The sequence below is a fragment of the Sylvia atricapilla genome, chromosome 20, assembly GCF_009819655.1.
Source record: "Sylvia atricapilla isolate bSylAtr1 chromosome 20, bSylAtr1.pri, whole genome shotgun sequence".
NCBI lineage: Eukaryota > Metazoa > Chordata > Aves > Passeriformes > Sylviidae > Sylvia > Sylvia atricapilla.
In genome coordinates, this window is record NC_089159.1 from 9,254,231 (window position 1) to 9,282,230 (window position 28,000).

Consider the following 28,000-nt stretch of genomic DNA (forward strand, 5'->3'; position numbering starts at 1 on the left):
GGGGCCGTGAGGGACCGTGAGGGACCGTGAGGGCGGCTGAGGGCGGCTGAGGGCGGCTGAGGGCGGGCGGCGCTCGGAGGGGCCGGGGGAAGGTGAGGAACGACCCGAGCGCTGTGGGCACAGAGCCCCGGTAAGGCGGAATGCCCGCGGGGCCGAGGCGATCCCCGGCTGGAGCTTCTCCAGGCTGGAGAGCTCAAGGACAGCGCAGGGTCTTCAGGGGCTGCCCCTCAGAGCTCGGGTGCTGTGGCAGCAGCGCTGGAGACGCGGCTGAGGAAAGGCCTCAAAAGCCCCCCCAAAGGGCCACGGAGAGAGATCTTTGGACAAGGAGCGATTGGACACAAGGAATGGCTTCACACTGCCAGAGGGTGGATTTTGATTATAAAAAGAACGTGTTCCCTGTGAGGGTGGGGAGGGCCTGGCACAGGGTGCCCGGAGAAGCTGTGGCTGTCCCATCCCTGGCAGTGCCCAAGGCCAGCTTGGACAGTGGAAGGTGTCTGTGAGTGACGTTTGAGTTCTCAGCCCAGCCCAGTGTGTGATTTCTGTTTACAGGTGTCCAGCACTGCCCGGATCCCTCGGGGTGACACACAGGCTCAGGTTTCCACACAGTGGCACCAGGTCAGGAGAGGTGACCTGCTCTGGGAGTGCACCTGACTTCTGTGACAACATCATCATCCACATACCAGAAGAGTGAAACAAGGACTGAAAACATTCACGAAGTGCCTGTGAGCAGGTTTGCACAGAGCCCAGCTTTATTTCGCAAGAAAAAGTTGTAACTCAGGTTTGACCTTACCGAAGGAGCCCCTGTTAACTTACCAGGTGTAAATTCCCTGTCTCAGCTTTGAATATTAATTTCAGAAAAGTCAAATGATAAAAGAGGTGGGCAAAGTGTTCCCAGGAGTAAACTGCTGCCAGTTTCTATCAGCAGGGAGGTTTCTGTCCAGGGCAGAGGAGCTCTGCCTGTTTAATTTTCACCATCATCCAGCAGCTTCCCCAGGAAAATTTGTAGGATTGGGTTTATTTGTTAAGAGTAAAGAAAAAAATAGGCAAAAAAGTGGAGAAGCCCAAGTTTATAATTGCTTGAGGAAATTTCAGTGATGCTCACATCTCTGAGTGCACAGAATTCTGTGGGAACTTAAATTTTGCTTCTATGTAGAGCAAAAAACGCTGGAAAATTCAATACACATCTTTTTTTCCTTCTGCATATTTCCCTTATAAGTAGCAATACAATCATCTAACCAAGGTGTTACAGTCACTCTGTAGAAGGTTCAATGCAAACTACTTGAAAAGAGATAATTATTCCCTTACTTTGTTGCAAAGGTTGTTGCCACACAGCCTTTCCTTCCCGCATCTGGGGTAGAATTTCAACATCACAGCAAAACTTCACGAACTGCAGTTACTCCCCACACCCACAGAAATAAATTCTTGCAGGATCCAAGTTGGACAGGCTGTTTCTTTCATCTCCTGAGGCAGCGCTGTGTTCCCAGCACGGATGAAAGGGAATATTTTTCAGGAATAAAATCCCCTGGGATTTCTGTAACCATGGTAACACATATAGATAGCAGGCCTGCTTCCAACCCCATGGTTTATTGTTTCAGCAGTAAAGAACTGGATTCTTTAAATCACCATCCTGGCCACTGGAATAAAGTCCTGGCCTTTTGCTTTCCCATCAAAACAAAATTTTAAAGAGTTAATATATTGCTTCAGTGTAACATTCAGGATAAAGTGCCAAGATCGGTTCTGTCATAAATCTAAGTGGGATGTCTTGTTTCCTAAGCCACAGTGAGAAAGGGGAGAGTATTCAGATATTTAATGAATACCAGATAAATATGAATAGTTTTTGTACTAATAAATTCGTATTTCGCTGCTGAATAAATAACAGAGCTTAAGCCTGAAATAAAAATTAAAAAAATAAAAGGCATCCCCATCAAATTTTCATGTGTTTTATTGAGGTGAACATACACATGGTCCACATAGTCAATGAAAATAGTCATAAAATAATTTAAGAACTTGTGTTGAAAGGTATTAGCAGCACCATTGGTATTGGAATAGCAGAAAACACATCTCAGGAGGGCAGTGATGCCTGGAGAAAATGCCATCATTTGGAACAGGGGATGGGAATGGCTTTGTCAGATGCTCAGGGGGAGTTGGAGTTGTTAAAACACACTTTTTTTTGCTAAATACTTTTGACGATTATTGTTACCAAAAAATACAACTAAATAAGATACTGCATAGTATTTTAATCAACATAAAATCGACATTGAGGTGTGTAAAGCAAGACTCAAATCTCAGCTTCCACATACATTTCATTTCTGAGTAGAGAAATCTAAAATTTAAAACCAAAATATAGACCTAGTGTATTCTCTAAAAGACACACTTTAGGTGGAACGTATCAGACTACGAAAATACATATCTTCCATTCTGTTTAATAATTTACTTTAGTTAAAAAGTTGTGAAATTCTCCTCACAAGAAGCGTATACAAATTGACGACTTTAGTAAATTAACAAAAAGGATCATTTGACTTTTTGTTTTTGCCTTTTTTTTTTTTTTTTTAAACAAGGCTTAGCCCCGCCGTAACAATTATACAAGGAAGAAAAGAAGACTACATTTATATGAAGGAATACAAATTTACACACATTTTACAGCGACTTATACCCCTACACATCTACAAAATTCACAGTTATAATACAAGCAAAATACAAGGCCGGGGGATAAAAGCTGTCGGATACCAAAAAAAAAGTTCCTACTTTTAAAAAATAAAACCAGATCGACGGGGGAAGGGCTTTCAAACCGGCAGGACAAGGAGAGGAAGCTCAGCAAACACAAACAGCTTTCCTGGGCGGGTGGAAGAGCGGATTGCTGAGCTTTTTCTGCCCGCGGAGGCTGCGCCTCATGGCCAGCTTGGCCGGGCTGCGGCGCTGCGGGGTGACGGCCGCGCCTTCCCCCGGGGCCCGGCTCAGCCCCCGCCGCGGCTTCTTCAGCGCCGGGCCCGAGTTGGATTCCTCCAGTGTCCGCTTGAAGCTGGCCGGGGGCGTCCTCTCCGCCTCCTGCGCCTTGCTCGGCCCGTTAGGGGACGCCTTCAAGCCTTTTTGGTCCGTGCCTGAGTTGGAAGGGGAGAGGCTGACTGACAAACCATTGCTGTAGGATTCCTGTAGCCTCAAGGCCAGGGCTTTGCTGCATTTCTCCTCCTGGGGGGCTGAATCCTTCGGGGTTCCGCCCGAGGAAGGTAAATTGCTTTTGGCAATCTCGTTTGGCAGCTCCAGGTATTTCTCTGAGAGCATGTTGCTGTGCAGGAGGGGAGGAATGGGCTCGGCAGAGTTCAGTCGTGGCCACGGGTCATCTTCTACCAGCTGAGGGAAAAGGAAACAAAACACTTAGGAATAAATACAGTCACAGAATGATTTGGGAAGGGACCTTCAGGATCACTTAGCTCCAAACTCTGCCATGGCAGGGACACCTTCCACTATCCCAGCTTGCTCCAGGCCCCTGCCCACCTGCCCTTGGACACTGCCAGGGACAGACCTGATCCTGTGAGGGTACAGACAGCGTGTGGCACTTTTACAATTTCCCTAAACCTCATCCAAGCCAGAAAAATCCTGCTCCAAAGCAGACTCCTCATCTCTCCCTGTTGAGAGGTGGAAACGACTCTGCCTGGGGATGTGAACTGCAGTAGAATACTGAGGGCAGCTGCTGGGAATTCAGGAGGAAAAGCAGTGCCTGTAATCTCTGCCAGTCTCATCGGCAGGACTTCCCTGCACCAGGCACTGACAGAGGCACTGCCCTCAGATTTCTACATGGCCGGTGGCCAAAAAACCCTCAGGGCAAACAGCAAAGAGCCTCCTGACCTTTGGCATGTTCAGCACTCTCAGTTACTGCACAACCAGGTTATCAGGGGCTGCACAGACTCCTCCTCACAGCTGCCCACGGAGAGGGACAGTCAGACACAGACAGCTAAAAATACTCCTGTTTGCTGTGTAAGGTTACACTTTTATTGCCTCTGGATCCCTCAGAGCACATCCAGCTGCTCCCTGGGGAGCACAGTGAGGTCCCAAAGACCAAGGCCTTTCCTAAACTCTGACCCCCATCTCTGCTGCAGCCTCTGAGAAGTGTTTCTGCCACATTTTCAGTTTCACCAACAGGAAAATGGGGACAAGACTTGCTCTCAACTATCCACAGAGGGATTGTGAAAATTAGTGTTTATGCAGAGCCCTGAAGATAGGAATTCTGACCCTATTAAAGATTTAATTGTGAAGAAGTCCCTGGTTACTCGGTGAGTCCTTCAAAAGTAAATTTCAAGGCCACACTACACAGCCTCAATGGAAGGCAAAAGGCAGTTATTACTTTAAGAAAATCCTGTGCTGGAAACTGAAATGCACGCAGCTGGATCAGTCAGGGACACATCTCAGGTGAATAAACATGCTCCTGAAGCCATAACCCAGAAAAACTCCAGGTTTAATAAAATGCATTCCAAATGGAAAGATAATCAGGATTGTTCCCAGCATCCACACTGGTCTTCCACTCCACTCCTCTGTGGCTCCCCATGTGTAGACAAAACCATTTAGACGACATCCCTTCACTACATTCAGCAATACAAGAGGGAAGACCTTTATGAAGGGAATTTTAAAGGTTATTCTTCATCTGAGTCCCTGCAGAACCCAGAAGGACACCAGATCACACACAGAGAGCAGCTCTACTTCAGCTGCTCAGTTTCATTTCTGACACTGTGTCACAGAAAACTCAGCTTTATGTTTTTTTATTGTGCAAGACATTTAATGCTGTGGTTCTTCCCCCCAGCTTCTCCTGCTGGTGCAAACAGCTGAGGCTGAACAAGGCTTTGGGAAGCCAAGGAAAGGCAGAGGATGGACTGCTGGAGAGTATGTAACAAAACAGGAAAAATAAACCACAAATCACCAACTGAATTTCTCAATAACCCAATCAATCTTCCTCACTGGCCTCAGGAATACTGGAATTAATTTGGTATTAGTAATTGCTGCCAGAAGCACAGGCAATTAAGAAATACTTTTGTTTAATTAACCAACTTTGGTCTCCATCTATTTCCAAATTAATTGTTTTGGCAGGTAGCAGCTGTCAGGCATCAAGGCCATCCCTGCTTCCCTCACAGAAACTGTGGCTGAAAATTTGAGGAGCACTTACAATTGAATGTTTTTCCTCAAGATTTTGCTAGGTTTAAAGCTATTTCCATGGATTTTGCTCCACTAGATGAAAGGGGAGGAGACAAAGCTGAAGCTTGCCATTTTATTAGAGCTTGTTTCTCCCAAGGGAATGTTTAAAACTCCCTTTCTAATTTCTGCTTTCTTTTCCTTTGCCCAAAGGACAATTATCTGAAGATTCTGCAGAACATCAAAGGACAGTGACTTAAATCAGGAGCAGCTGGTAATTACTGAGACAAACAGCCACTCATAACTACACTCCAGTTCTTAGAGGGGGGTAAGAAAAGCCACAAAACAAGAAAACAAAAACCCTCTGAAGAGCTCTGCTTTATGTTAACAAGTCAAACTCGGAGCCTTCAGAAAAACCTTATGTTATGATGTCTCTGCCTCCAACAAAGAACATCAAATCAACCAAAGGAAGATAATGAGATCTCCCAGTACAGAAAGAAAAAGTTCCTTACAGCAACATGTGTTGGAACAAATTAACCTTAAAAAATAAAATAAAAGCCCAACAGCACCACAACCAAACCAACCCAAATCAAAGCACACCCTGTCAGGAACAGGTTCACAATCTGCAATCCCTGGGCTGGGCAAACTACACAAGCACCTGGCAAGGCAGGAAGAGAAACTGCAGCCCAGCCTTAACTTCTAAGAGGGTGTGTTGGATAGTTTCTTTTTTATATCTAATTTATATTATTTTTGATCCCCACTCTGGTTCCTCTCTGTCTCAAAAAGCTGCCGTGAATTTTGGGGAGCATCTCAGGAAACTTGCTTTAAGAAAAAACACATTTCAAGGTTTGTCAAGTAACAGCACTGATTTCCTCCACATTAGGGAGGGAGCAGAGCTCAACAACTACCAATAAACGACCAGCAGCAATTCTGAAAATTCCTACATTGGAACACCAAAGCAGAGTGTTAAAAGCCTCTTAAGAAACACTGTTAAAAGTTGGTCCAGTCCTCCAAACCTTTGCAGGTGGAAAAATTGAGGATAACTGTAGAGTTCACAGAATATCCAGAGGCAGGAGAGACCCACAAGGGTCACGCAATGACAACATCATGTTTTAACCGATCTCAGTCACAGCAAAAACCCCAAAACAGCAAGGTTAAACGGAGGTGAGAATTGACAGGCCAGGAGTTTCTCGGAGTGTTTCTGGCGGTGTTCTGATGGCCAGGGAGCAGGGGAGGGAAGGCAGAGCCCTTACCTTGACGGGGGGCGTGCAGCAGCGGGACGGGCTGAGGCTGCTGCCGTCGGGGCTGCTGTAGCTGGGCCCCTCGGCCAGGTTGAGCACCAGCTCCTCGTCGCCGTCCCAGCGGCCGCGCTCCCGCAGCGGAGCGATGCAGATGACGATGGCGCTGGTGTTGTCTGCCCGCAGCATCCGCTGCCTCCAGCGGCCCAGGGCCCGCCCCACCAGCATCCGGGCACAGGACTGCCGCGCCTCGCCCTGGGGACACGGGGACAGTGTCACACACAGATATCCCATAGAGACACTCCATAGAGACAGCCCCGTCTGGGTACGGGACTGCCGCGCCTCGCCCTGGGGACACGGGGACAGTGTCACACAGAGATATCCCATAGACACAGCCCGGGACACGGGGACAGTGTCACACACAGATATCCCATAGAGACACTCCATAGAGACAGCCCAACCCGGGCACGGGACTGCCGCGCCTCGCCCTGGGGACACGGGGACAGCGTCACACACAGATATCCCATAGAGACACGGGAGACAGTGTCACACACAGATATCCCATAGACACAGCCCGGGACACGGGGGACAGTGTCACACAGATATCCCATAGAGACACGGGGACAGTGTCACACACAGATATCCCATAGAGACACCCCAGGACATGGGGGACAGTGTCACACAGATATCCCATAGAGACACCCCGGGACACGGGGGACAGTGTCACACAGATATCCCATAGAGACAGCCCAATCCGGGCACAGGACTGCCGCGCCTCGCCCTGGGGACACGGGGACAGTGTCACACACAGATATCCCATAGAGACACTCCATAGAGACAGCCCAATCCGGGCACAGGACTGCCGCGCCTCGCCCTGGGGACACACGGGGACAGTGTCACACACAGATATCCCATAGAGACACCCCAATCCGGGCACAGGACTGCCGCGCCTCGCCCTGGGGACACGGGGACAGTGTCACACACAGATATCCCATAGAGACACTCCATAGAGACAGCCCAACCCGGGTACGGGACTGCCGCGCCTCGCCCTGGGGACACGGGGACAGTGTCACACACAGATATCCCATAGAGACACCCCGGGACACGGGGGACAGTGTCACACACAGATATCCCATAGAGACACGGGGGACAGTGTCACACACAGATATCCCATAGAGACAGCCCGGGACACGGGGGACAGTGTCACACACAGATATCCCATAGAGACACTCCATAGACACAGCCCAATCCGGGCACGGGACTGCCGCGCCTCGCCCTGGGGACACGGGGACAGTGTCACACACAGATATCCCATAGAGACACTCCATAGAGACAGCCCCGTCTGGGTACGGGACTGCCGCGCCTCGCCCTGGGGACACGGGGACAGTGTCACACACAGATATCCCATAGAGACAGCCCGGGACATGGCGGACAGTGTCACACACAGATATCCCATAGAGACACTCCATAGAGACAGCCCCGTCTGGGTACGGGACTGCCGCGCCTCGCCCTGGGGACACACGGGGACAGTGTCACACACAGATATCCCATAGAGACAGCCCGGGACATGGGGGACAGTGTCACACACAGATATCCCATAGAGACACTCCATAGAGACAGCCCCGTCTGGGTACGGGACTGCCGCGCCTCGCCCTGGGGACATGTGACAGTGTCACACAGGGCATCAAACAGAACCATCCCTCAGTGCCACCAGCATCGTGCACACGACTGTCACACGCTGCCCTGGGGACACACAGTGGACACGAGGTGTCAGAGCCACCCCACAGAGCCACCAGCATCAGGAACTTAAGTGCCATGCCTCACCCTGGGGACACGAAGTGTCTCAGAGGGCTGGCACACAGAGCCATTACAGAGAGCATCACACAGGGCCAGCAGCAGCCACAACTGCCACACATCACCCTGGGGACACACAGGGGACACACAGTCACTGGCACCCAGAGCCACCATGTCACCTCAAGGCACCTCACACCACACACTTTCCTACAAACCACGCCCCAAAGCACCTCCAGAAATACTGATTAAAACTCATCTCCCTTCTTAAAACCACCTTTAAATCAGTTTGTGGTATATTCCACACATACACAGTGCTTTAGGCAGTATATATAACTTGTTACACAGCAGAAGCTTGTAATAGGTTGGAACACAACCTACAGCCTTTTCAAAGTCCCTCATGGGGTTTGCAGAGTGTTTACTCTCTGATGCTCCAAGATAAATTCTCAACTGTTTTGTAAAATAAATCAGAGAGTCCAAATAGTCTGCATTATAACATGCACCTTAATGGGAAATAAATTTAATGTTCAGACAGCATTTTGTGTAACTTCCTTAGAGAAGAAACTCATTGTCTCCTTCATTACTCACAGACAACACCCTGCTAGTCAAACTCCCCCAAAACATAAAGCAAACAATTTAAACTACGTTAACACCCACGGTATTTATCATCAGCCACACTGTAACAACTTTTATGTTGTGGCAAAAACCATCGATCTGCCTAAACCCCAAACTCAGTGGGGCACTTTTCATCCCCAGCAGACTGAACAATTTTCAGAGGTAACAAAGCTGAAATTTCCATGCTCTCACCATGAAATACTTCTTCTCCTCGTGATCCTGGCACATGGAGATGGCATCCTGAGGTGGGATCATGTTCCAGAGCCCGTCACTGCCAAGGATGATGTATCTGTGCTTCTGGGGATCAATGGTGTGCACGCTGGTGTCGGGCTCAGGGGACACCACAAACTCCCCACTGTAGAAGTCGTAGCTCCAGAGATCACCTGAGAAAGCACAAAAATGGGTTGGGATTGTTACACAACACAGGAGAAACCTCACTCCTGGAAAATAGAGAAAAATGGCTTTCCCAGGAAAAGTATCACCATAAGCCTTGAGTCACCAGTAGGAATATAGAGAAATTCCAGCCCAGTCAGCTGCTGCCACCTCATAATCATATTTAAACTAAACCAAGCTGTAATCAGAGAGGTTTTCCACTCTTAAAACAAGTATTTGTGGGAAAAGGAGAAAGGAAACAGATCAATACCTAGAAAATGGTGAAACCTCAACCCCTCTCCCAACTAAAACCTACCTGAATTAATCAAATTCTCCTTAAGCAGAATTAAAACCTTTGTTGATCCCACACCAAATGCACAAATATTTGTGCCTGCAGGTGCCACAGGGAAGGAACAAAGCAAAAAGCTAAAGAGGAGATTGAAGCCTTTTTTTCTCATTCCCTTTGCCATTCCTTTTCCTCCCACAGCTCGAGCATCTCCAGCAGAGCCACTCGGGGCTCTCTGCAGCTGAACACCACGGGCCAAGTTTGGGAGCTGGAGGGAAGCCACAGGAACACGGGCACTGCCTGAGCTCCAGCAGGAGGGGAGCAAATAAGAGCTCAAGCCTCTCCCTAGGACGGTCCCATGCAGGGAACATTTCTATTTTTAAATCTCTCTCACTGTGTCAATGAGTTTGGGGTCACCTCACCAGAAACAAAGCTGAGCAACACATCCGAGTCAAACCAGCCCCTGGTTCAAGAGCTCTCTCCAAACCATCCTCAGATAAAAACAGCTCCAGCAGAAAAATGCGTCTCCATGCTAATTTATTTCGATTCTAGTTATCAAGTATACTTGAAAAATTAAAAACCTTTTCTAAGGCTAGGCCTTCAAATCAAGAATAGTAATAATTTGACCTAACACCTCTGCTTAAAATTTATTTCCATGTTCATTCACAAACAGCTTCCTGGTGTGATAAGCAACAAAAAGTAACATTATTATTACTTGCAAGCACTGGCTACATTTCTCTGTGCAGAACACACAGCTTTAAAAGCAGAAATTAATTAAAAACGTCAGAGCTGCACAGCAAACAGAAGCTCAACAACTCAAGAGTAAGGTTTTGTCAGGCTCTTCCTTTGCTTTTTGCCGGACAAAGCCTGGAGCTTCTTCCACATCCATCAGCAGCGTTTTAAAGACAATAAATCAGCTTTTTGTCCTCCTCCTTGCCTTCCATTAGCTTTGCCTTAAGCTACCGACCAGTTGAAAAGATTTTTCCAGAACCAGGAAAGGGAATACTTCACAACTCAATTACCCCACTCCACCGCAGCCCATCCTCATTAAAGCCCCACAAGCACATGCTGCTAATGAGTGCTAATTAAAAGCCAAGCCTGCTCCTACAGAGGTGCACTCGGCTGCTGCCACGGGCTCCCGACAAAGCCAGCTGGCAGAGAGATCAAAATAAATACTGTAACACCAGAGCTGAGCAGTTTTTGGATGTGAATTGCCACGGAAAGTCCTCCTGCACTCAAAGAGTTTCTCACGTCGCTCAGTCACGGCCGCAGCAGGTCAAATAAACAACAGCAGCATCAATTTCCAATATATAAATGATATTTTTACACGTCCGTTTGTCAGTCTGTTCATGCTCACGTAGGAGAAATGGCAAAATGTTATTAGCTGAATCGGTTTTTTAATTAAAAATACTGTGCTGGGTGATAAAAATAACCTGATGTTCATTAATTTGGGTTCTTTCACACACTGTGTCATCGTGTCCATCTGCTGCCCTTCCCGAGGAAAGAGCCAAGCAATCATCATCACACTGATTCCAGGGGATCTGCTCCAAGAGGGAGGAGGCTCCTCACAGGGAAAACTGGGAATATCACAGTGCTCACAAGGCCAGCTCCAAGGATTATGAACTTTTGAAGGGCACAGAGTGACTCACAGTCTCTTCCGACCCTGAGCCCATCTCACGGCGTGAAGGACATTTATATTTTTATTTTGGTTTGGTTTTTTTTTTCCTGAAGGGCAGAACTCCTCAGCCTAAGGCAAAGCTTTCTGGAGCTGCTGCCCAGCATCCCAGGAACACAGGGAATACAAGGAATACACCCTGGGAATACATGGAATACACCCCGGGAACTTCCCCTGGCAGCCTCTGTCACAGCTCTGGGAAGGAAAAAGGAGAGGAGAGCAGTCAGCAAGCAGAGAACACGTTTCTCTGAGCGTTTCAAAGTGCTCTGAAATCTTTAATTTTAATCAGTGACCCTGTGGCAGCCTGGGATGTGCCAGGGGCTGCAATGCCAGGCTCTCAGGCTTCCATTTGGGGGCCAGACTGTTTTGGTTCTGAATTAAAACCCAAGCATTTACAAAACTCCTGACAAGCTTGTTCTTTAAAAACTTACACACTGGGAGTATTTTTTTCAGTGTGAGGTTTGCATATTTTTTTTCCAAACCAAAAAAAGGAAGAAAGTTATTAATGTAGTTCTTTCTGTATCTTCCAGAAAAACCTGTTCCTTAGTCCTGACTCAAACCAGAATAATAAACAGAGATCTACACTGCATCTTACAGAATGAAATAGATGTTTGAAATCAGATATTAAAAGAGCAAGAAATTAATTTAGCTGCCTCTAAGAATGTATCAAGTTATGCAGTATTTTATAAGGTAAGAGAGACAACAACAAACCTACTTCTAAGTCAAGTGCTGCCAGGGAAGTAATGGAAGTTACAAACAAAAACACCCATCGTGTAAGTGGGCTGAATTGGATTAAACCCAAAGCCTTCTTAGAGCAATAAAGCATGACCAGAAATCACATAAATCAAGTCTTTCATTTCAGTTTCTGGAGATGCTGTTTTGCATATAAATGGGGCTTTTGGTTTTAATAGAGGAAAGAAAACGTTACTTTCATAACTCAATCCAAAATAAAACCCCGGGTTGATTAATCCCAGAGCTTTTTTAAATCAAAGTTTTTCCTCCATGAGGAGCCACAGGTGCCCTCACACGATGTCTAACACCCAGAACAAAGCACACACAGCACATTTATTATTTTGTCTCAGGGCTGAAGAAAATGGTACAAGCCACAGCGAGATATCCTGAGGACAAAAAAAGATTCCCAAACACTCCCCAAGTTTGTCTGGTTTCATAGAGATAAAACAGAAAAGCAATTATCAATAGAAGCTGGAAACTGCTGTAAATACATCTTACACAATCCCATGTGATTCAGGTTTGTGGCCTACAGTGGAGCAGGAAGGAAAAACTGATTGGCAGCTGTGCCACTGAATTTTAAAGAGAGTGAAATGCATGCAAACAACCCTAAAATCTTACACAGGCATTTCCTCAGATCATTTGAGGTCAGCCATAACCTCTTCTCCAGGATTTCATGGGCTGTGCATTCAGAGAGCTTCACAAAACAGTCCTGGCATCAGTTCTGGAAAACTGCTTCCCTGCCCCTGTCACAGATCCCTGCAGCAGCTCCACGGGCTCCCTGCTCTGCTACAGAGCTGCTCCTAGAGGGCAGCAGGAAATTCCTGTTCTTGGGAAGAGGCAAACCTCTCCCTGCTCCACCTGAAAGACAGGGGTGAGCCGATTATTTTCCTGTCTAAAAAAAAAAAAACAACAAAAAACCCCTAGGGAGAGCAGAGTTCATGTTCCCACAGGAGGGAGTGGATGAACTAACGGGCTCCTGGCTCAGGTTTCATCATTCATTCATTTAAACACCTCCAGCAGTGCCAGGGAACCCCTCGCCACAGACTCCTGAGGATCTATTCCAAGGCAAATTTAGTATTAATAAAAATATATATATGTTATTGCTCAGAAAAGGTCAGCAGAAGTAGCTGTGGAAACACAGAACTCTGCTACAGTTTAAAATGGTTTTTTAGAAGACACAGAAACCTGCTGTGGCCATTAAAGCAGCTTACAGATGCTTTACAGGGACAGCACAAAGCCCAAATATTTCTGACTTGTTATGGGGCTATAAATAAATTAAGCATTATTTAAATACTTAAATACGGCCACTGTGCATACCACAAATGCTTATTTTAGGGCAGAAGGGTACTTCTGACAATCAGAATGGGAAATTAATGTGGCCACAAAGATTTCTTCTGCACCAGGATTTTCTGCTGGCTGAACACAACTTTTCCAGGGTGCTTTATTCCTGCCATTTCCAAAACCTTTCCTGAACTCCTTAAGAGTGCACTAGACCTAAAGACTGGGGCATGAGACTACATCAAAATATTTTAAAGTGTTGTAAGAGAGAGACACTTAAAACACCATCTGTGATCTAAATTTTAGGGGGTTTAATCAAATAATCTCCCCCATTCTAAATATAATAAAATCCCAACCCTAAATGTCTCTTTTGACAGATTCTTGTTGTCCTGTTAATTTTTTTTTATCCAGGCAGGAGAGGAGGCCTGGATAAAAAAAAAAAAAAAAAATTAAAAATTTGGTCCCAGCATCAGCTCTGAGCTTTCAAATCCAAGAATTGATAAGAGATACATATTCCCATTTTTTAGACCTGAAAACTCTCCAAAAATCCTCTCTCCATGCATTTGCTGGGAAAGAATGCACTGGGGGCTAACAAAGGCATGGTTCCTTGAATTCCCATCTGCACACAAACCCCAGCCAAATCCTTCTGTTCAGCTTGCTGGGAGCAATCAGACCAAAAGGCAGCAAGAGCTCTCCAGACAGGCAACAAACTTGCAATCACAAAAACAAAAGATGCATCAAAATTTGCAATCCAGGAGGAACACACCTCCCCTGTCCTGCAGGAGGGAACAACAGGGATGTGCTGCTGCTCAGGGGATGAAGGGTTTTTTGCTACTCATCCAGTAACTCCAAAGGATTTACTCAAACTCTCAAGTCAGTTCTCCTAATCACAAAATAAACTCTATTCTACCTGAAATATGGCACATAAAGACTTTCAGAAACAGAAAAAAAGTCCTTAAAATTAATTTTTTTTTAATTTTTAGGCACCTGGGACTCCTTGCTTGACACACAATTGACTTTTCCATGTTTGTTATCGCTGAAAAATTCTCCTCAACTCTGGAGCAATCCCTGTGGCACAGCTATTCCTGCCTGTGAAATAAGACACAGCAAGGCTCTGGAATGATCCAGAGCCTGGTCCCAGAACAGCCTGTCCCCATGGGCACTGCCAGCTGACCCAGGAGCTCTGCCAGCACTGCCAGGGGCCTGCCAAGCTGCCAGCAAGGAATCAGAGCACAGCTCTTACAGGTAAAAACCACAACCCCATCAAATCAAACCTATTCTGGGTGTATCTGCACGGAAGATTCTTCACTGCACCAAGGGAGAAAAAAATGAACAGCCAAAGATTGGCATTCTGCAATGGAATTTAAGGAGAAAAATGACCAGAAACACTAAAAATCATGGGTAAGAGAAACCAAATAATTCAGTTAAGGAGTACTTCCCAAAAACCCATTCATCACAAGTTTTCTTGTCCTGCATTATCCCTTTCTGTCCTTGGAATGAGGTGCTCCTCAAAGACAGTTTCTCATCTCTAGTGCTCCCATAAAGGCAAGTTCTAGCTAAATAGATTTGACTTTCATCCCATTCTATGCCAATCCTCAAAAGAAAAAAGAAAAAGATTCTCCACAAAAGAAAGACTGAAGCATTTCATACATCATCCAGCAAAACTGGTGACAATGTACAAACCCTGTGTGTCTCCAGGAGGGAGAGCACACTTGGCTCTTTCTCACTGAGATAATGGGACTGTAATTTTTGCCTAGCTGGTGGTAAAATTAAATCCCATCCTTGCAGGGCTGACACTGAAAACCTCGTAAATTATAGGTGACTACCTCCCCAGCTACGGCGTTATTCAAAAAACACAGCGTATTATTGCATTAAAAACCCACTTTAAAGGCCCAGACTCAGAGGAGGCGAGTGAGGAGAGCCCTGTAAGCTGCTGTGGCACAGGCAGGGGGTGAACTGAGCTCAGGGCACTCACCCAGGGCTCTGGCCACGGCCAGGAAGGGGATCTGGTCGATGACGGTGCTGCGGCGCACGGGGCCGTTGTGGGTCAGCCGGGGCCTCTTCCACACCACCCGGTTCACTCCAGACTTGTTGATCACACTGCAAGCACCAGACAGGGGCACAGGTCAGCAACGGGAACAAAACCAGTTAAATATGCAAATGTGGAGGTAACGGTGACGGCACGATGAGTATTTCAAAACGCACGATAGCACTTCGACAGTTCCGTATAAAGACAAAGGGGAAAAGTGAGAGATGGAGAGCAGAAGAAAATAAAAGACAAGGTGGTGAAGACCTGGGAGAAATTCTGGCTGGTTACAATACATGCAAAAGTGTCTTTTCAATCTATCAGAGGCAGAGCAGAACTGGATTTGCCTCCCTCAGACGAGGGCCACCAACATCAGCTCACTCGGGTGTAAATTCCACACAGTTCCTCCTTCAGGCTCCTACACCTCCCAAGGTTTGGCTGCACAGAGCAGCATGGCACAGCTCAAACAGCAGAAAAGGAAGGATTTTGCTTAATGGAAGGGCCACCAACAGCAGGGCAGACACAAACAGAGGAACTGTCCCGGGCTGGTGTCTGCAGGAAGCAGGAGATAGAGAGAACAGCTCAGCATTTGCATGTGAACACCTACTCTGAGGCACTGAGCACCGGTTTAACTCTCCCAGATGGCACTGGAGGGTCAAAGGAACTACAGAGCAAATAACTGGGGCAGTTCTGTCAGGCAGGGAAGAAAAAAAAAGAATAAGCATGAACCATCAAGGAATTAGAGCTAATGAAACCAGGAACCAGCAAAGTTTGGTCCCAACCAGGCTAGGAACTGGATATTGAAAGTTCCTTTCATCCAAGGAACAGCCATTGGTAATTAGAAACTGAGCAGCTCTGGAACAGCCTCAAGATTCCTCATGCTGAAGCCATTCGAGATGCACTTCCTGACACTTCAAAGGCCTTAACAACAAGGGCATGTTCAGCTCCATCCAGAGCATGGCAAAGTCACAAACACCACATCCTAAAACTTGATCTCATCCACTTATACAGCTAATGGCCACACAGAGCTCACTTCAGTCACTGCTGGAAAGAAAACCTCATCCCACGCTCAGGTTGTTACTGGGAAAATAGCATTTTAATGGAAGAGTCCATCATGCTCTCCCATTAACTGTTACCAGTTTGTTCTCATAAAAGACAAGGCATTCCCAACACAGCTGCACAGTTCCACCTCACTCCCACCATGTGCCTCACAGCCAGACTGGGAAAAGCAGGAGGAGTGACAGGAAAAATTTTTAAAAAATTAAGATTAACTATTCCTGTAGATACTAAGTTGTAGGGAATGCTTCTTTGAACCTTCAGAGACTTCTAGTCTCTAAAAAACACCCTGGAAACCTACAGCAAAACTGCAGGCTATCCCTCCTGCAAAACAGCCCCTGATCAACTCCCACCTGCCAGAGACACAAATATCTGAAGGTTTTTGGGCTCCCAGATGAATGATGTCAGCAGGAAAACCTTCAGTGGTCCCTGCTCCGAGGAGGAAACCGTGCCCATCCATCTGGTGTGGCACCAGGAGAAGGCAGAGCTCCCAGATCCCAGCCCTGGGGGTTGTCTCCAAACATTTGTGCCACCTGACAGGGCCCTTCCAGGGAACACACACCCACCTCAGCTGGGATGTGCCAGCATCTGCCAGCTCCTGCCAGGGAAAGGACGGCTCCTGGAAAGACAGGAGCTAAATTGTGGTGTTAAAACAGCAAAGGCAGGGTTTTGTTTCAAATCCAGGATTTTTCTCATGTTCCCTAAGCAGAAGCTTCGAAGAGTTGATTCAACAGCTGCCATTGATTGTCACCTCAGGGACAATGCAGAATGCCTGACAAATTAGAGTGCTGTGACAAACTGGATATTCCAGACCTCCTATCATTTTACCCATGTGAAAAGGCAATCCGCCCAACCTGCAGGTTCCTCAGAATTTAAAAGAAAACAGGCCAAAAAACCAAGCATTTCTGCTTGCAAAAAGTTGTTGGTGAACATTTTGAACTGTAAGCACCCCTCAGCTGCGTGACCCACTGGGAAATTAAAATCCTGGATGTACCATAAACCACAACCGTGTAACAATGGATCCCTGTCATTTATTCCCCAACAAGCTGTAAGAAAAAAATCACGAGAACAAAAGAAAAACAGCTGAGATTCAGCACCTCGCGTGCCCTCCCACGAGGAGCTCAGCGAAAAGCAGCCAAACCTACCTGCCCCCGAGGCCTTCAATCCTCTCCCTTTCTTTGGGAAGTTCTGGCTTGTGGTCCTGGGTCACCTCCACAGCTCTCACAAAGTCATCCTTGGGGTCATCCTGGACCCCCAGCACCACTCCCGAGTCGCCCACGTGGGCCACGTACATCTTGGAGCCGCGGATGATCACCACGCTGGCCGTGGTCCCCGACGTGCTGGGCAGCCCTGTCATGGTCTTGGGCCACTCTGCTGCAGGGAGAAACCAGGCAAAAAAACACACCAAAAACACAGGTTTAGTTCTGGGGGACTGGGAATGTCTTGAAGGGCGTCTCGGAGGTTTGTGGGATGCTACAACCAGCGATCTGCTCTTCGCTTCCCTGTCTGAAGGAACAGGAATGTGCCAAATTCAGTTATTCTGTCAGGATGTTTATTGGCAATCAGGATTTGTGGGCATTCCTGATCCCCTCGTGTTGTGGTTTAGGTTTGCTTCAACCCATGACACCTTGGAAGGGAGAAAAACTGCTCTTTTACTTTCGTAGGCTGAACAGCAACATTTTGCGCTGAATGACGTCTCAAATGTTTGACTCACATTTCCCTTTGGAGGATTCAGACTATCTCAGTAGGCTCTCCTTAAATTCTACAGGGGATACCCCTGGAATTCAGAGTGATAACACAACTACACCTGGTTAGGAAAATCTTCCTCAGCTGCTTTGCCCTCAAACCACCTCCTATTACACTACTCTCTCCAGTTACATCCAATCCATATTTCTCTCTCATGCCTTTCTTATTTCTGTGTCTACACAAGTTCCTCTTCTCCCAAAACTGTACAAACGGAGACAACAACACCCCCGTGGAGCCAGCCCAGCCACAGCAGCCTCCTCCCCACCCCAGCACCCAGCAGAAGCAGGCTCAGCTCCCAGTTATCAGTTGATTCCAACTGTCAACAGCAACCTCATGTTTCTTCTTCGCTGCACCCACTCACGGCTTCAGACAAACTCCAAAGGGAGCCTCATCTCCCTGTCACATCCAATCTCCTGCACTTCACAAGTCAGGCTCACACAGCACAACACAAAAATTCCACTGTGACACAAGCTGTCTGCAGGAAATACCCAGCTCAGGCTGCCAAAGCATCTCGTTCTCTGTTTGTGACCGCGGCGCAACAAACACACGGCAAATAAACGCAGGAGGAGAGAAAAGGAAACACAGTGACACCTTAGCCTCTCTAAAAGCAAACATTTCAATCTTTTAAAGCTTTAAACAGAATAAATAAAATGAGGAACTGAAGTTCTAGTGCCACTGAATGATGTTGGGGTGCCTGAGGGAAGAAGACAGAGGAGAGCTGATGGAAAAGGAGAATTTGGAGAAGCAGAATTCACAGGCAGTATGAAGACACAAGCTGCATTTCCTCAGTGAGAGCTACCAAGACATCCAGCACAATTTAAACATTTAAGTTCCAACAGTTCTTGCTTTGTGCTCTAAATACTAAAACACAGTTTCTCCCTAGGAGCAGCTTTATTTCAAGAACACGAACATTCAATCAGCTTATTGGAAGTACTTTGTCTGGCAGTTTTTAACTGTGGATATTAAATCTAACACATTCCAAATGGAAAGCAAACAAGGGAGGGAGCCAAGTGGTAATGAGGACTTCAACCATGCACTTAATAGAAAACAAGCTGCAACTAATGAGTTTCTGTCAGTGCAACAACCTCTGAACAGCAATAAAATATATTAGAGAGTCAAATCAGTGTTTATGGGGATGGGGAGCAGAGAGAAGGAAATCACCCACTTGTGGGAGAAAGAATGATGCAGCAGCCTCAGATTTTAGGCTCAACAAAACCAGGAATTATCTGCCTGTCATCCAGAGACTGTAGCTCATGCCTTGCTCCTGTTCAGAGATAAGTTTTAGACACAGCCCAGTTCTCTCTGTAGAGATTGTGTCTCACCAGGAACCTGCAAAAGTGTCAGAACTGCCAGGCTTTCTTCTGAGCTCAAATATTAAAATCAAATCCAGGGACTCAAGCCCTCCACAGATCAGGAGCATCAACAGCACATCTTTCTAAAACAGTTTTCCCCCCTCTCTGCTGCCCTTCACACTCAACTTTGTAACTTTGAACTCATAAACTCAACTCATTTCAAAATGAACTCTGACTCCGGAAGATCTTTGGCATTCAGAGAATTTTATTACCACAGAACTAACACCAGAAACGATCACTGGTGACAAATGGACATTTTTCTGGTTCTGTTTTTCAGCTACTGTCATGACCAGCGTGGTTTGTGTCTATCAGGGGATGACTCCAGAACTTCCAACAACTAAGAGAGCAGCTGAGTAGAAGCTTCCCTTCCAACAGCCAGCAATAAAGACTCCCTCCTCCTGCCCAAAACCCCAAACCATTCTCCCACACACTTCAAGACACCAGAATACCCAGTCTCCATTCCGTGTCCACAGCGTCACCAACGCACAGTTAAAAAGCTGCTTTACACGTGAGAATATGGAAAATTATTGCCTGTCAGTAGAATTCACGCTGGGACTCCCTAACAGGATGAAGTTATAAACTTGAGATAATGATGGGCTTGTCCCACAAAAGCCGGGCTGTTAAGCACGTGCAGCAGGAACCGGGAGGAGCAAACACACTCTGGAGTTTACTAAACACCAACCTCCAAGTGCCATCAAAGGCTCCCAGCCAGAGCTCTGCTGTTTCTCACAACAATTTTAATTGCTTCCACAACCCCGGTGCTGTTTGCTAAACAAGAGATTCCTGCTCTTTTCCCTGCCTTCGGTGCTCACACAAGAGTCCCCGTGACAAATAACACACCAGCCAGACACAACAGCCAGAAAACTCAACTCCTTATCTCTCCCCCTCCATGCCATCTCCCCCCTGTGCACATATTTTGCTCCTTATCACCCAGCCCGGCAGCACAGGAGGCTGCACATCCCATTGCCAAGGCTGTGGTCAAGTTCTAGTGCTTCTAAAATTCACAGCCTTCCCTTTGTGGCCTCAAACTCACTGTTCCTTCCCCCGTTATCTCCTCAAGTATCGGACATTTGCACAACTTCTCTATTTTGCTATTCAAGAAAAAGGAAAATGAAACTGTTTTGAAACTATAATTACCACTCCTCCCCTCCTGAATCACCTCATTGAAAGCCCGAGGTGCTCTGAGTGCAATTCTTGCTTTTCAGGTTTCCCTCCCAAGCCCAACTGTCACTGTCACTATTTTGGATCCAGTTTTACCATGTTCCACGCCTCCCTTCACACGCTGTACGCTGCTTTTGCTTCTTTTCTCTGGGGCTTTTGAATGCCTAAATGCATAAACAATGTACACACATTCTATACATTCTATATAAACGACCACGCTAAGTCAGAACCTTCATCGTACAAAGGAAAAAAGCCTTTCAGGAACTCAAACTGCAGCCTCACAAGACCTCGGGGAGGAGGATGAGCACAGGAATGATGACTGTCACTTGTCTGGACATGCTCCTCTCCCTAACACTGACTTATTTACCACTCAAACTTCAGTGCTACTGCAATTAAACAACTAATACACACATAAATACATAACGATGAGAAGTATTTAGATCTACCAAAACCATCCTCAGGATACTAAGTGTGTTTTCTGTTTTGTCAGGGACACCGCGTATTCCCCCATGCTCGTATATGAGTTATACACCAGCCACCTTTCAATCCTTCCATCAGGACTCACAAAAACAGTCGGAAGCACCGTTAGGGGGAAAAACACCGTTCCCAGCCCATTTCAGCTAGTTAAAATGGCTTTTTTTAAAATTCCTTTTCACGATGCAAGGGAAACCTAAGGGGCAGTTCAGTGCGATTACCCAAGGCAACAAGATGAGGACCTTCCCAATGAACCGAACTGGGAAATCGACGCGTACCACGCTGAAAACAAACTGCAGCCCTACCACCGCACCATGCCCAGCTACGTAACACAGCAGCGTGTCCTCGCCCTGTGTTTACATCTCTCTCCTCGCAGCGTGCCCTCCAGTTTTCCTGGCTCTCCCGAAGCGCTCGGCCGAGAGGCCGGGCTGCCGTGCCGCGCTCCGCCCGGGGATGGCAGCGCTGGAGGGAAGGAGGGAAGCGCTGACAATAGTGCGGGAGGGAAAGGGGAGGAGGAGGAGGAGGAGGAGGAGGGCAGCGGAGCCCGCGGGAGAGCGCCGAGGGTCCGCGGCCGCCCGCCGGCACTTACGCAGCTTTTTCCACATGGCGCGGTGGCAGGCGATGAAACCCTTGCGCAGGGCCGCGCACACCTCGGCCGGCTCCGCCGAGCAGAAGCCCTTCTGCTTCTTGATGAAGCCCCACAGGTTCTCCCGGGCGAACTGGGCCGCCTCCCGCCCGCCGTGCCCGTCGCACACGGCGAAGAAGGCGACGGAGCGGCGCGGCCGCCGCCCGGGGCCGGGGCCGGGGGGCTGCGGCCCGTCCTCGGCCGCCCGCGGGGTCCCCCCTCGCCGCCGCCCGCTCTCGGCCGGGGGCTCGGCGGCGCCGGGAGCCGCTCCGCCTTTGTGCGCCCCGGCCGGCGGCGCCTCGGGCTCCACCACGATGTGGGTCACGTCCTCCATGTATTTCCTGCCGCCCTGGTCGGAGAACACGCTCACCCCGAGCGCGTACGGCCCCTCCATGGGGAGAAGCGGGGAGAGGGGAGCGGCTCCGCGCGGCGGTCCCGCCGCTGCCCGCCCGCCGACGACGACTATTGCCGGAGGAGGAGGAGGAGGCGGCGGCGGCGCTCGGGCATGTCCGCGGCGGCCCCGGGCCGCTCCCGCTGCCGCTCCCTGCGCCCGCCGGAACGGGAACGGGCCCGGCCCGCCCAGCGCCCCCTGCCGGCCCCGCCGCGGCGGAAGGGGCGGCGGGCGCGGCCGGGGCTCCGCGGCGCCCCCTGCGGCCGGCGGGCGGGAGCGCAGCGGCGACACAGAGCCCGGAACCGCCCCGGAGCCCGGGCGGGACCCGCGGTCCTGCTGCTCCTATCCCGCCGGTCCTGCTGCTCCTATCCCTCCGGTCCCGCTGCCCCTATCCCGCCCGGTCCGGCTGTCCCTGTCCCTATCCCGCCCGGTCCCGCTGCCCCTGTCCCTATCCCGCCCGGTCCCGCTGCCCCTGTCCCTATCCCGCCCGGTCCCGCTGCCCCTGTCCCGGTCCCGCCGGTCCTGCTGCCCCTGTCCCTCCGGTCCTGCTCCTGTCCCGATCCCGCCGGTCCTGCCGCCCCTGTCCCGATCCCGCCGGTCCTGCCCCTGCGCACACACCCCAGCAATCCCAGCCTGGGCATCCCCGGCAGCATCGCGGCCGTGCCTGTTCCCTACGGAGCCCGGTGGTGTCCGGCACTCTCCAGCGAAAGAACCTTCAATCTCCCGCCTGATCCTCCCCTGACACAACTTCAGGCCGGTCCCTGGGGTGCTGTCACTGCTCAGGGGACAGATCCGCCTCTGCTCCTCCTCTGGCCGTCCCGAGGACGGTGCCGAGAGCGGAGAGCGTCCCCCGGGTCACCCCCGGCACACGCGCTCCGAAAAGGCTCCGCACAGAATTCAGCACGGCGAGCGGGATGCGCAGCTGGAAGCACAAGATTCCTCCCAGGATTGCTCCAGGATCCCCTGGTTGTTCCCCAAACCCTCCCCGTCTTTCCCTGCTCCAGGAACCCCCCGGTTACTCAGCCCCATCTTTCCCTGTTCCTTGCTTTCATCTCTGTTTTCCCACTTGATTTCCATCCATGACCCCTCCGGAATCACACATCCCTGCACCGTTTTATGCTCGTGACCATTTAAGACTTTTCCTTCACTCTGGAGGGATTTGAGCGTTTCGTTTTTATAGCTGAAATTCCAGACATTGCTTTACTGCCAGCTCCTAGAGCCCCTTCTCGCTACAGCAAAAACCACCAAGGAATTTTGCAAAAATCCTTCCCTGGAGATAATTGTTTGGCTTCAGGACTGCAAGCCTTTTGGATTTCCTTCCATCAACCACATTAAAGTCACCAGTATTTAAAACATAAAAAAAAGAATATTTCAACAAAGCTTTGGATTCGTAGAGCACTGAGGATTTGCAAACCTGTTAGAGCCATTAATGATTTAATCCACACTAATCCAATCAGGTAATGATCCCTTCCTACTTTACAGGTGTTTATACCCTCAGATCAATCACCAGATCATCAATCCCAATATAGAATTGCTCCAAAAATCTGACCATGAAGTTTCATAACAGTATTTTATGTAAGTGTATTGGGCATTTCAACAGTGCGTAAAGGAGACAATGACTAATTTGGGCTTTATGCAATCCCAAACATCAGAATGTATCACTATTTCCCTCTTAATTAAAATAAAAACCATGGACATGACACATCAATTGCCAGGCCTGCACTGCCACCCCCACTGCAGGATATTATTTAATTACAAAGTAACCAGAAAACAAACAAACTGACTTAAAACTATCAATAAAAAATGACAAAATAACAGTGTCATCACAGGGACAGACCCTTTATTCCAAAAAACTCCAATATCCCTATCTGGTAGCTGGATAAATGTAGCCAGATATGTTGTCATGTGAGGAATAGTCTCATTTAATATAAGCAATGCTTTCCTAAATAATTTTGAGTGGAAAACCACGAGCTGCTCCAGGAGCAGAACCACACAGACTGGCTCCTACTCCTACACTTCACATAAACATACTTTAGGTAGTCTGGTAAAAATAAGGAAACAAAGGAAAAAAGCAGTTATGAGGGAAGAAAGTCCTTTTCAAACCCTAAGGTATTTCTGTCTTTTTATAACCAAGTATTCCTTTTGCTTTTCCAAGTGAAAAAAGTGCCTCGTTTCTGTCAATGCTTCCACAATCCAGACAATAACCCATATGAATCATACCTGCACTCACAAATTCAATCAAATTACAATACATTAAAGATGGTTTTGCCTGCAACAACTACACTCTCCAAAGTGCTGTTGGAAAAGCAAAGTGCTTCAAGATTTACAGGGCACAAAACCAGCAGATCCTGCAGCAACTCAAACCATATTTCCTCATTTTCTTCTGAAGTCCTTCAGCTGACCAAAAAAAAAAAAAAAAAAAAACACCTTCAACTAAACCAGACCCTCACAGAAATAGGAACATATAAAATTTGAAGATGCAGGGAGAAAAAATTCTAATAAAGATGAAGTTTGATGCAGGGAGAAAAACTTTGAATAAAGATGAAGTTTGGCAGAAAGTACCACTGCCATTTCCAAACCCCAGGACCTGAGGAACAGGCAATAACTGAAGGGCAATTTAGCAATTTTGATGCATTTATAAAAATGGGGAGTGCTTTTCTTGAGTTTATGCTTAAGGGAAGCAAATGCTAAGCAGAAACTGCCTGTTCCTCAGTTATATATTTTAGATGCAGAGGTCAGGTTAAACCACTCACTGTTAAAAGCTTTTTTAATGTAAGAATTAAATTCATTTCACATGAAATGTTTCTAACCCGAACACAATCAGATATTTACTTGACTTTAATGGTAGCTTATCTCCATTTTGTCTAAGAGTTGCTGAAATAAATCCACCTCAGAATGCTCTGGTTCAACTACCTAAAATCATTTCTCAAAATCAAAGGCCATGATTCCTTTTGTGATGAAAAGTTCAGTTTTTCTTTTAACTGGGGCTTAAAGAATCTCACATAGGCTTAAACTAGTTATATTTTTTTACAGCAGAATTTTTTCCCTTCAGCTGCATCAGACAACCAAAAGAAATAAAACAGGTCCATTTAAATTCTTCCTAATTCCCCATCATAATTTGGTACTGGGGGAGCAGCATCCTGCCCTCTCCTCCCCAGCAGCTTTAAAGACACTCCAAGTTATATTTTGCAAAAGCCATGACTCATTTTGTCTGACAGATGAAATATATGTAATTATCAACACATGAATATTCACATCAGCTCAATGTCAGACTCAGAAAAGCTCATATTTTAGGTACAAACTTATTAATTATATGAATTATTACAGCAGAAAGCAGCAGTGCCCACTCGGTTTGGCAAACCCACGTCCTTAAAGCCTTTTTTGTCTGAAGATAATCTCTGTATTTGGGGACTCACTTTTGTGTCTTGGTGCTTACAGACACCTCAGAATGTTTCTCCTTCCTCCAGCCCCTAATTAAGCCCCTAATTAGGCTTCATCAGCTGACAGTGCCCAAAGGTGGTTACACCTCTTGCATAGCTCATGTGAAATGTGCCAATCATCTCAGCAAGGGGCTCACACAGAGCATGGCAATTTCACCCCAAAGAGGAAACTAAAAATGAACAATATCCACGTTTTTAAAGGTTTTTCCCCCGCAGTGGAGGAAGGTGGGACCTGACCACACAAGGAATTAACACCCCTGGCTCTGATGGATAATGGGAATTTCCCCTCTTGCCCCCAGGTCTGACCATCAGGGCCCTGGTTTCACATCCCATTCAGAATAGGATCCTGAACTAGATGTATATGAAAAGCAGAAATGAAAATGTATTTATCTGGGTTACAGTAAACATGAAAGGAAAGGAAAAAAAATACTATTAAAAAAAGATCTGACAAGTTCATGTGGATGCTCTGCATTTAGCTCTTGTTTTAGAGCAACAGTCTGTTACGTTGGCTCCTCTACAGTTTAATGATTTCCTGTTAAGAATTTAAAATTAGAAGCCTCCAACAACTTCCCCATAAACTATTTTCAAGGTTCCTTTAATATCCACATCAAGGAGATATAGTAGGTTCATATGTTATCCATGTCAGCTCACTTCCTTCCCACTTCAAAATAAGCATACTGCAAGGAAATTCAGCAGGTTTTTATTGTTTTCTTAGAACCTCTTTCCACTAACTATGCCCAGCTATAGTCATCAAAAAAACACAAAGCTGTTCACATAAACAAGCATTTAATCCATGACAAAACAAGAACTGCTGGGCCATTCTGAAAAGCCTAAACCATGGCAGATAATGATCCAAATCTTCACTTCCCATTGATGAGTTAGCTCAAAATTTTGACTCCATCCACACTGAACTTCCTCTTGGTTACCACATGAATGATACAAACATTTGTTTTTTGCTCCCTGACAAGTATCTTACCTTTGAGGAAAGCGTGCAAACAACATTCTCTCACTGGCAGCACATGAAAGAGATTCCATATTTTCCATCCAAACTTTCTAGAATTATATTCCTGGGGAAAAAAAAAATATATATAGGACTTATTTATTGACAAAATCATTTGAGACAGGCATATAGAAGGCAGGCACTGGGTCAGTGAGAGGGCTCCCAAATGCTGATCATCACTTCTCTGACAAAAATCACCTCCCAAATCCACCCATCAGAAATCTCCTGGTGTGAGCACTTCCTAATTGGTTTCAGCTAAAAATGAGTCAGGTGAAGCTGCAGGTGACTTTACCTGACCTGAGGGCACAGCAGTGAGAAAAAAGCAGCTGTAGGAGAGGTAATTCTGCTGCTTCCTGCGTGAGCTTTAATGAACATTCAGCTCTTAATTTGGATGAAATATAAATTTCTGAGCATAACAGGAAAAAAAATCACCAAAAAAACCTATTTTCAGTTTGAGGCTCAGTTACAGAGTCAAAAATTGTGAGACAAAGACAACACTTCTGTTCTCTGCAGTAATTTTCAGACCAAATTCACTTATTAGTTATCCAGCTATGGTTTCACATACAGATACAGAAAGGAACCATGGAATAGTTTGGGTTGGAAGGGACCTTAAAACTTCTCTCATTCCCACCCCTGCCATGAGCAGGGACACCTCTCACTGTCCCAGGCTGCTCCAAGGCCCATCCAACCTGTCCTGGGACACTTCCAGGGATCCAGGGGCAGCCACAGCTTCTCTGGGCACCCTGTGCCAGGGCCTCTCCACTCTCCAGAGAGGAATTTCTTCCTAAAATCCAATTAAAACCCATCCTCTGCCAATGTGGAGCCATTCCCTGTGCCCTGTGGAAAGAGTCCCTCTCCCCTGCAGGAACCTTCAGGTGCTGGAAGGCTGAAGTTGGGTCACCCTGAAGATTGTCTTTTCCAGGCTGAGCAATCCCAGCTCTCAGCCTTCCGTGGGAACAGCTTCTTCCAACAGAGGGGAGCTTCAGCAAGCCACTGGTGTCCAGAAATAGTAACTCAATATCTGGTTGGGATTTAGGGTTTTTTTAAGGGTTTTGAGCTTTCTGGGGGGGCAGAACATCAGCAGCCTCCATGCCCACCCTCCTAAAATCACACAACCACATCTGCAGATGTAAAATCTCTTCCACACAGGGAGCTCTGACAACCCAGAGGCTGTTTGATCTCTGGGGACAGTTTTTGCTTTCACAATAACCACGATTAGATTTTTCTTTCTACATTTACCCCGGTGAGCCCTGTCTGCATCCCCTTCCCCTGCAATGACACCCAGATGTGCCACACTCCAGATCCTGTGCATGTGAGGGGTTCAGAGCCCCAGCTGCAGCTTCAAAAAGCTCAGATTGCAGCAGCCAGCCAGACTGAAGGCTTTTCCCCAAACAACATCCATCCTCATATTCTGCTTTCAGGCGTTGGCAGCGTGCGTAAAACTCCTTTAACTGTTTCTCCACATTAAAAAAAAAAATAAAAAAAAAAGACAAAAGGAAAGAGAAAGATACCAACAAAGATAAGGAAATCCATCAGAAGCTCTGCCAACAAGCATTGGAGTCAGAGGGATTTTCCAACATCTGCAATGATTAATGAGCCATTGCATTAAAATAATTCCCGGATG

The 28,000-nt window shown here is 47.3% G+C and overlaps 1 protein-coding gene and 1 long non-coding RNA gene across 6 annotated transcripts; one reads left to right on the forward strand and one right to left on the reverse strand.

The window, feature by feature from the left end:
• The first annotated feature begins 30 nt into the window (after nucleotides 1-30).
• Nucleotides 31-9,764, forward strand: LOC136370217 (uncharacterized). 4 transcript variants are annotated; one of them, XR_010745137.1, is made up of 4 exons: nucleotides 31-92; nucleotides 550-730; nucleotides 5,332-5,392; nucleotides 9,622-9,764. It is a non-coding gene; the product is annotated as an uncharacterized lncRNA (long non-coding RNA). The 4 variants fall into 4 exon arrangements; XR_010745136.1 differs by having other exon boundaries at nucleotides 5,332-5,825; nucleotides 9,622-9,729; XR_010745135.1 differs by lacking the exons at nucleotides 5,332-5,392; nucleotides 9,622-9,764 and having other exon boundaries at nucleotides 550-1,433.
• PPM1D (protein phosphatase, Mg2+/Mn2+ dependent 1D) lies at nucleotides 1,925-27,924 on the reverse strand. Of its 2 annotated transcripts, XM_066333526.1 has the most exons (7): nucleotides 27,892-27,924; nucleotides 26,353-26,443; nucleotides 17,333-17,561; nucleotides 15,081-15,205; nucleotides 8,955-9,145; nucleotides 6,372-6,611; nucleotides 1,925-3,348 (listed from the first exon to the last, which is right to left on the reverse strand). In XM_066333526.1, the coding sequence occupies exons 1-7, from the start codon at nucleotides 27,907-27,909 to the stop codon at nucleotides 2,812-2,814; spliced, it is 1,431 nt and encodes a 476-aa protein (XP_066189623.1). In that variant the 5' UTR covers nucleotides 27,910-27,924; the 3' UTR covers nucleotides 1,925-2,811. The 2 variants fall into 2 exon arrangements, with proteins under 2 accessions (XP_066189623.1, XP_066189622.1); XM_066333525.1 differs by lacking the exons at nucleotides 26,353-26,443; nucleotides 27,892-27,924 and adding an exon at nucleotides 21,510-22,119.
• Nucleotides 27,925-28,000: the final 76 nt, after the last annotated feature.